The following is an 8,730-nucleotide window of genomic DNA, read 5'->3' as shown; positions in this document are numbered from 1 at the left end:
TGGGGGGGGGGCGAAGCACCCAGCCCCCACCGGGCCTTGGGGCGGTGGTGCCAGCATGGGGGGGGAGGGGAGGGGTGGGGGGGGGGGGGGGGGGTGGGGGGGGAGGGGAGGGGTGGGGCGGACCCGCGTGGAGATGCCACCCAGGTGGCTGCACCTGGCTCTCAAGGAAGCGCCGGACCCTGTGGAGGTCGGGGTAGTAGTCGTTTCGGACGACGATCTGCAGCCAGCGAATGCGGATCTCGGCATTCATCGAGTCCAGCAAGGAGGAGTAGCACTTGGACAGGCTCATCACCACCTCTGCCGGCCATGCGCAGGTCAGGCCAGCCGGCCCCTCCCCTCCCCCACCACCCCGGTGGCTGCCGGACTCACCCTGGGGCAGCGGGGACCCGTCCAGGAGCCGGTCCAGGAAGAGCGCTGTCTGGAAGGTCCTCCACTTGGAGATGTCAATGGTGCTGGCGGACGCGGCCGCCTGGTCCAGGGGCTCCGCGGTCCACAGCTGGAAGAGGGCCTCCACGGGCCGGGTCAGGCTGGATCCCTGAGACAGGTCTGGCTCGGCCAGCGGGGGGCCTGTGGCATTCAGCCAGCGCTCAAACTCCAGCCCTGCAGGGAAGACACCACCCTGGGGTCCCGAGCAGGCCTGCCCAGGAGACCCCAGACCCCGAGGGTGTGCCTGGGTGTGCCTGTTCCGGGCCTGGGAGCCCGGAGGGTGGGGGCCGTCTGGGGACGACCGGGGTCACCTCTAGCCCCTGCCACTCCAAACCACTGGGGTGGCTTCGGCGAAGGGGCACACAGGCTCGAGCTGGTGACTGAGGGACCCCCGGCCCCTCCACGCCTCTCCTGGGTAGAAGACAACGAGGCACTGTAAACCCTTGGAGGGGAGGCAGCTGGATAGGCTCTGCCCCACGAGGGAGTAGGGGGCACCACCCTGGGAAAAGGATGTTCCTGCTTTAAAACCCTGGAGCTGGGCAGCCGTGGGGGCAGGTTCTGCCCATCGCCCGCTCCCAAAAGCCCTTGGAGCACCTACCAAACCTTCCCAAACACAGGGTCCCCCTGCCCACGCCTCCCAGCCACACCTCACTGCCCTATAGCAAGCCCTGGCTTCTCCCAGACATCAGACCCTCCACTCTCTTCTTTGGCCCCCAAGCCCTTGGACCAGGGACAGCCCCACGAGCCTCACAAGCAGGCCAGCTGCCTTCAGCTAGCTCTCAGGCAAACCTCTCTCCGTGTCGCAGATCCTGCCCCAGGCCCTTTGCACAGTTTCCGGGGACCTTTTTCTGGGACTGCTTAATCAGGTCTGCCTGGCCTAAGTACCACCTCCATGCTGGGAAGCACACCCTCCTCTCTGCTCCTATGGTGTCCAGCCCGAGGCCCACACTGTCCAGCGAGGGTGGCTGCAGGAAGGATGGATGAACCCGAGGGAATTTCTTCCAGGCAGAAGGGTCATCTTGTGCGGTGGAGCCCACACACCCGCCGCCTCCCTGGCAGGCCGAGGGGCTAGCCGGTTGCGGACCCGCGGCAGGCGGTGGGCCTCACCTGCCCGGCAGTCCACACTCTGCTCCTTCAGCTCCGGGAAGAAGGTCAGGAAGGAGTCCAGCAGGTCCTGGGCTACCACGCTGGTGAACTTGTACTTCTCCACATAGGCCTGCAGGGGCAGGGGCAGGGCTCGGCAGGCCTGGGGGCTGGGCACACCATCCCCATCCCACCACCCGCGCCACAGCTGGGGCCTGCACAGCTGGAAAGGGCCGCCGCACCGAGGCGTCTGTACAGAGCGGTGTGCAGGGCCCAGGGCGGCGCGGAGGCACCCACTGCTGCCCCACGGGCCCAGCCAAGTGGTCAAAACCGGGAGGGAGGGAGGGAGGGAGGGAGGGACGGAGAGGAGGAAGCACCCCAGGCACTGCCCGGAGAGAAGGCCGAGTCCCAGCTCCGCTCACAGGCCCCCGCCACTCCATCCTCACCACCAGGAGAGAAGGGCAGCCCTGGGAGTTGGGGCAGAGAAGGGGGGGCGTACGGGGCCTGTCTCGGGGAGGCAGCTGCTCACTCGGAGAAAGCTGTCAAAGCGCTGGGGGTCCCCGCAGAGCTGGGACAGGTAGTACACGAAGCAGTAGCCCTTCTCGTAAGTGAACAGGTTCATCAGATGGCTGGGATTCACCCCTGCAAGGGGAACACCCGTGGCTCTGGGCGGTGCCCTGATCCTCCCATGTCCCGAGGGACGGGGGCAGGATGGCGGTCAGGTGCTATGTGAAACGGGAAGCACTGAGGGCCGCCGTCCCTCACATCTAGATGTCCTAGGAGTGTGGAGACGGGGCCCGCCTTACCCGGGGGGCCTCGGTGGAGACCTCGGTCCACACACCACGGTGACGGGTGGTCAGAGCCCGTGAGAGGCAGTGGCAGGCTGAGGGGCCCCTGACCTGGCCTCTGCGGGGATGCCACGGTGGGGACAGGGACGCCCGGCCAGAGTTAGCCTGGGCTGGGCAAGGAGGCCCTGAAGGATGGCGTGTCCAGGGCCCGGCGCAGGGCCGGTGGGAGTGGGTACCTGGCTCCAGCTTGACCTGCAGCTTGCTGACTGGGCTGTCCTCGCCGAGGACCTTCATCTGCCTGTGCAGGGCGTCCAGGCGGAAGGCTGTCTCCAGACAGGTGAAGGCAGCACCTGGACGGGGCAGGGGTGAGGCTGCCGCCCTTGCGGCTCCCTGCCCTGAGCCTTATGGAGATGACCCCTGGCCACCCGGCTGGACACATGCACGGCAGGGGGACCGCACCCCGGGGGCCAGGCTGGGCTCCCAGCCCCTCACACAGTGCCCGGATGGCCCCGGTAGCCCAGCCTGCACAAGGCCCCGGCGGTGACCCCGCCGCCCCTGCCCCAGCCCGGGTGGTACCGTAGGTCTCGGTGGTGATGCGGCGCTGCGCGTAGGTGGCCAGGCCCTCGCTCAGCCACATCTCCTCCCATGTGGCGTTGGTGACGGCGTTGCCAAACCAGCTGTGGGCCACCTCGTGGATGACGTCGATGATCAGGAACTCGTCACTCTCCAGGATGGAGGAGATGATGAAGGTGAGGCAGGGGTTCTCCATGGCCACAATGGGGAAGGAGGGGGGCAGGAAGACGATGTCATACCTGCCCAGGGTGGGGGGTGACCGTGAGAGGGCCGGGGCCCGGGCAGTGAGCATCACTTCCTTCCTAGGAGGTCAGACAAGGCCCCCCACCATGGGCTCTCGTTGCTTCCCGGTAGGGTGGGAAGCAACCCTCTGAGCCCTCCTACAGTCAGCCAGGCTCCCAGGGGCCCCAGAACGTACCTGCCCCACAGGTAGGGCCCGTAGAGGCGCTCGGCTGCGCTCAGCCACTGCTCCACCGCACCGGACAGCTTGCTGGTGGCCGTGGGCAGGAGGCATGGCTCAGCCCACACGCGGCTCCTGTCACAGGGGCGAGGGTGGGTGGGGGCCGGCCAGTCCCCATCCCTCTCACCCCACTAGGCCTTCCCTCTGCTTCTGGGCTCGAACACCACCTGCACCTAGTCTGGCCTGGTCCACCGCCCAGCTGCTGCCCGCCGCCCTGCTTCACTCACTGCCACCGCGCAGACCCTTCCCGCAGTGGGGGCCGGGCCACACGCAAGGGGCCGCTGGCTCCTTCTGTCTCTGAGTCGAGGGAGCCCGCACAGGTGTGAGGCTACGTCCAGCGGCAGCCCGGCCCGGCAGGGGGACCAGCTTGCGCAGGGCGCTGGGGAGGCCGGAAGCCCAGCCTCCGGGTCTGGGGGTGCACGGGAGCGAGCGAGCTCCTCTCTCACTGACAGGGGCGGCCCCGGGGAGTGGCGCCATTGCACGTGGGGTCCTCCGGCGGGCGGCTGCGGACGTGGGCCGCACACCCAGCCCACGGTAGGGTCTCCCCGAGGCCTGGACTCCGGGCAGCAGCTGCAGGAAGCAAGAGGCGGCCCTACCTGGGCCCGATGTCTGCCGGCTGGAGGTCCCCGGCCACGAGGGCCACGAGGTAGGCGGGCACGGGGTGCTCCATGTGGAAGCGGTAGACGCCCTCCTCCTCCACGTAGGTGCTCTGTGTGGCACTCATCAGCACCTGCACCCCCGACGGGGCCTGTGTTCGAGGAGGCCCCACCCATCAGGGCACCCCGTGTCCTCGGGGAGCCCCACGCCCTGTCAGGGCACCCCGTGTCCCCAGTGGGAACTCCACAGCCCGGTCAGAAGCCCCACATCCATGGTAGGGAACGCCACGTCCCCGACGGGAAGCCCTGCCACCTGGATCAGGTAGCCACGTCACTGTCGGGGACCCTCTCAGCCCCATCAGGGGTCCCCCCACACTATTCGGGGAACCCCACGCTCCTGGTCTGCACACCTCTTGCCCCAGTCGGGAGTCGGGTGGGCGTAGGGGTGCTGCCACGTTCAGGCCAGGAGCCCTGGGACCCAGCGACTCCGTCTGTGCCCTCCCCTCGTCAGGGTCCTATTGGCTCATCCTGGGTCCAGGACCCCGACCCTATCAGGCTGCCCCCTCCTGCACAGTGAGGAGGGTGGGCTCCTCCTAGAGCAGTGGTCCCGGTGGCAGCCGGGGCCAGGCCTGGGCAGGTAAGAGTGCAGAGCGGGGCCTGCTGGTGGGCGCTGACCTTGACGACGGCCGAGTAGGTGCACTTGACGGCGGGAGTGTCGAAGCACGGGAAGAAGGAACGGTTGCAGACGGAGTGGCCCTGGGTGAAGACGAAGGGCTTGGCACTGCCGTAGGTCAGCTCTGGGTCCAGCCACCAGATCTGCAGTGGGCAATGGGCAGGGTATCAGCCGACGGCCCCTGGGCTCTGGCCCTTGACGCCCTCCCCATCACGTGGGCTGAGGCCTCCTGGAGACCAGAGCTGCTGGCTGACGGCCCTCACTGTACCAGTGAGGCGGGGGCACCTGAGGCACACAGGGAATGGGGGGAGCCTGGGGGCCCTGCCCCACAGAGGGCAGCACGTGGGGACGCCAGAACACCCCTCCCTGCCAGCCCAGCCTTGATTCCTGAAAGCTAGGCAGAATTTCTGGAGAGGGCAAGGCCTTGGGAAGTGGCCCCAACCCCCCTGTCCTGCTCAGGCTTCCAGGCCCAGGCCTGCTGGGGCAGCGGCTGGAGAGGGAGGGAATGAGGAAGGGCCCAGGAGGGGATGGCCCGACTGGGCTCGTCCAGGGCCAACAGCAGCTCCTGGGCACCACTGCTTGCCCACCCTGGGCAGGCAGGGCGGCTGACACCGAGTGTGGCCTGTGCTTCGCCACCAGGGCCAGGCCTCTCTCCAGGTGGGAGGCCAGGCACCCAGGGAGTCCCCCAGCCTGTGCCCCTCACGCCAGCTGCCAGAGGGAAACTGAGACCGTCAGAGCACCTGAGTCCAATTCTCACAGGCAGGCGCGAACCTGGTCTCAGCCGGGAAAGGGAGCCGGGAATGTGGACGTGTGGGGAGAGCAGTGCTTCCTGGTGACCCCCACGTGCGCCTGAGCCCAGGGCCACCCCTGGAAATGGGGCAGCCTCACAGGGAGGAATCCCCCACGGGGAGAAGGGCTCCCGGCCAGGGTCCGTGGGCAGGGAGCTCAGGCTGGGCTCTCGGAGAGGACGCGCGGGACAGGAGCAGCCCGGGAGGAGGGCCGCTGGGGCCACGGCCGGAGCACAGACCCCGCAGCGGCCACCAGCGCCCAGCCACCCACCTCCCGGGCGGGGCGGCACTGGTGGGTGCCTCGCTCATCTGCAGGATGGACGGGGACCTCCGCACAGAACCTGACACCACACACGGTGTCCTCGGGAAGGGCAGCCGTCAGGGGTGGGCGTGGGCTCAGGGCAGAAGTGGGGAGGATGCCCTTCAGGGCTTCTGCGCAAGGAAACGGCCCCTGCCTGGAAGATGCCTCCACCGCACAGTGCCGGTGGCCCGGGGAGGCCACGGGGGGCCGAGGATGGGGGTGCTCTTCGGTGCCGTGCCGCCTACCTGCTTCCACGCCTGCCGGACACTGTCGCCCTCTCAGCCAACCTCCCCCCAGATGCCAAGGCCAGGCCCCACCCCCACTAGGGAGCCCTCCCTCGCACCCTCGTGCCCACCACTGCCCCCAGCCTCCCTAGGGCCATTTCAAGACACCCCCTCTCAACTCCGGCCAAACATTCCAGGGTCTCCAGGAAGGTCAGCACGGAGCCTGGGGGAGCTCCCCCAACCCAACCGCAGTCATTCTGTGGGGCCCCAAATCTGTTCTCACGCCCCCTCTGCCGGGACGACACGATCATTGAGGCCAACTGGACTGTTCCGTGTCCCCACTTCAGTGACCGAGCGCACGCAGGTTCTCCCAGGGCCATTATGGAAGGACCCTAGCCCCCTGCAAGTGACAGGTCTGAGCAAACCACAGCTGATGGTATCCACAGTTGCTTGCCACTGGGAGTTGTCCATGCTGACACCACAGAGGTGGAGGACCCCAGACCCGGTGGGGCTCCCCACCCCACAAACCCCAGACCCCAGACCCAGGAGGGGGCTGCCTCTCCTGCAGACCCCAGATCTTAGCAGATGCCCAGGCTCGGCAGGGCTGCCTATCCAGTTCCTGCAGACCCAGCCAGACCACTGTCAGCGTTCACAGACGTCTTCAAAACTTCCTTCGGGCCGCTTTGTCTCTGTCCTCTCACGGTGAGGAGTGTGCAGTGGTATCTTCCTTTTCTGCTGACACCTAGGGCTGCCCCAGATGTTTAGAAGGCCTGTCTGGGGAGCCTGTTCAAAAATGCAGACTCCTGGGCCCTGCCACAGAGCTTCCTGGGGCTGGGACCCAGGAATCTGCATTTAATGAGACTCCCCCGGCAGTGCTTCTGCAGGTAGCCCTTGGCTCATGCTGGGGACAGGCCCCCATGGTCAGGCTGCTGGGGATACGATCAGACCAGCAAGGGTGGCCTGTTATGGGCCCTAGTCCCACCACTCTGCCAGTCTTGGGTGGACCAGACACATGGGCTCCAAGTTCACAGACCAAGGTCCGGGAGGATCATACCCCTTTGTTCTCACGGCTGTGGTGGGAGGCATACATGCCGCTGTCAGAGATCCAGGCTACCCCAGCAGGTGCCAACCCAGCAGGCCAGGGGCCAGGCCAGCACACCCACGGAAGCTCACAAAGGAGGTGAGGTGGCAGCTGAGGGCTCCTGGGAATCATGCAGGAAGCCCATAGGTGTGTGTCTGCTCTAGGCTCTTCCTGTCCAGATGTCACCTTGATGGCTCCTGACCTGGTGCCTCTGTGCCACCTATGCATCACCGTATCCATTTACATGCCGTGGGCGGTGACACATGGAAACTTCTGGGGCCTCCCAGAGCTACGTGTATGTTGTGTGTGTGTGTTTGGAGGGAGGGCAGTGTCACAAGTGTGCTGTCCACACGGAGACCCAGGAAGCCCCATGCTTCCAGAACGGAAGGCCCTGCTCCATCCTGAAAGCCCTCCTATGGGGGAGGGGTGCTGCAGCCACAGCACCCAGCCTGGGCCACGCAGCCTTCCTGCTGAGCCCCTGGGGCAGCAAATGCTCCACGTCCAAAGCCCTGCAGAGCCTACGTGTGTCTGTGTTGGGGACACAGGGCAACCCTGCCGCCGCACCCGCCAGTCCTCACGGGGCCTGAAGCATTAGAGCCAACCCGGGCCTCTCCGCCTCCCACTCCGGCAGGTCCGTCCCTCTTGCCACTTCCAGGGAACAGTCCTCTGAAGGCCAGGTCACACAGTGGCCCTTCCACATCTGACACTGCCTGGCCTGCTTCTCAGTGCCAGGCTCCCTCAGATGTATGGCTTGGCGTGTGCTCACCAGAAGCTGTCCCTGTCCCCAGGCAGGCACAGCCCCTGCACACCTGGAAGGAGAGGCTTCCCGTGGTGGCATGCTGTCCCCTGTCCCGACGGTCCAGGGCCAGCACCCAGGCTCTCGCTCGGTCCAAGGTTCCTAAGGGCTCCCCGGGCACCAGCTGGGAAGCACTGCAGGCACCTGGACAGGACTCCGGAGCCAGGTGGGGAAGTGCCAGGCCGGCCCCATCTCTCCGCAGGTGCCTCAGGCGCAGAGCCTACATTAACGCCCCCCTAGCCTGGCGGCAGCGCGGGGAGAGGCCGCCTGGAAACGACCCGGCGACCAGCCCACCGCCCCAGCGCCCACCCGGCGGGGGGGGGGGGACTCACGGCGGGGGCGTCGGTCGAGGTGTAGCGCAGGATGACCTGGAAGGGCTGGTGCGCCTGCAGTTCGGGCGGCAGCGTGACGGTGAGCGAGGAGCCGTAGTCCGTGAAAGGGTCCACCCTGAAGGCCAGCGGACAGCACGCGGGCTCCGCGCCGGGCGCCTCGGGGAAGGCGGGCAGCGGGGGCGGCGGCGCGGGACTCGGCCCGGGTGCAGCGAAGGCGAAGGCGCAGGGTGACTCGCCGGCGGCGGCGGGAGCGCGGCGGAAGGCGGCCGAATGCAGGCGCAGGGCCGGGTGCGCGTCGAGCACGAGCGCGCGGGGCGCGGGGCGCCGCGCGCACAGCTCGAGCACCAGGCAGCCGGCCAGCTCGCGCGCCTCGGGCCGCAGCTCCAGGCCCAGCTGCAGGTGGCGGAGGCGGAAGAGCTGCGCGCTGGAGGCCGAGGCCACGTCCAGGGCGGGCGGCGGCTCGGGCGGCGGACGCGCGGGCGCGGCCTCGGCGCCGGGCGCTTTGCGGCAGCAGCACTGCGCCGCCATGGCCGCCGCGCTAGGTGAAATCCATGGGCGGCGGCCGCGCCGGGCCGCGGCGCCTCCGCCACCTGCAGCTGGGCCTGGAGC

The 8,730-nt window shown here is 67.9% G+C and overlaps 2 protein-coding genes across 2 annotated transcripts; one reads left to right on the top strand and one right to left on the bottom strand.

Annotated features, from left to right (window-relative positions):
• Nucleotides 1-123: 123 nt before the first annotated feature.
• Nucleotides 124-8,655, bottom strand: LOC114891471 (aminopeptidase RNPEPL1; the record flags this gene model as incomplete). Its single annotated transcript, XM_029215583.1, has 10 exons — nt 8,122-8,655; nt 4,602-4,742; nt 3,927-4,078; nt 3,289-3,405; nt 2,874-3,109; nt 2,534-2,647; nt 2,009-2,151; nt 1,534-1,642; nt 370-600; nt 124-297 (listed from the first exon to the last, which is right to left on the bottom strand). Coding segments are annotated over exons 1-10 (1,945 nt in total), but the record flags the coding sequence as incomplete, so codon positions are not given.
• Nucleotides 4,736-8,088, top strand: LOC114891479 (verprolin-like). Its single transcript, XM_029215593.1, has 2 exons — nt 4,736-6,715; nt 6,777-8,088. Exon 1 carries the CDS (start codon nt 5,473-5,475, stop codon nt 6,616-6,618), a length of 1,146 nt encoding a protein of 381 aa, XP_029071426.1. The 5' UTR covers nt 4,736-5,472; the 3' UTR covers nt 6,619-6,715; nt 6,777-8,088.
• Nucleotides 8,656-8,730: the final 75 nt, after the last annotated feature.

The sequence above is a fragment of the Monodon monoceros genome, unplaced genomic scaffold, assembly GCF_005190385.1.
Source record: "Monodon monoceros isolate NGI ecotype Baffin Bay Population unplaced genomic scaffold, NGI_Narwhal_1 Contig7686_ctg1, whole genome shotgun sequence".
Classification (NCBI taxonomy): domain Eukaryota; kingdom Metazoa; phylum Chordata; class Mammalia; order Artiodactyla; family Monodontidae; genus Monodon; species Monodon monoceros.
Note: the sequence above shows the minus strand (reverse complement) of the source record. Positions and strands in the feature narration are given on the sequence as shown.

Bases quoted from the DNA above. Each gene is read 5' to 3' on its own strand.
- LOC114891479 (XM_029215593.1), top strand. From the start codon at position 5,473: ATGGGGCAGCCTCACAGGGAGGAATCCCCCACGGGGAGAAGGGCTCCC.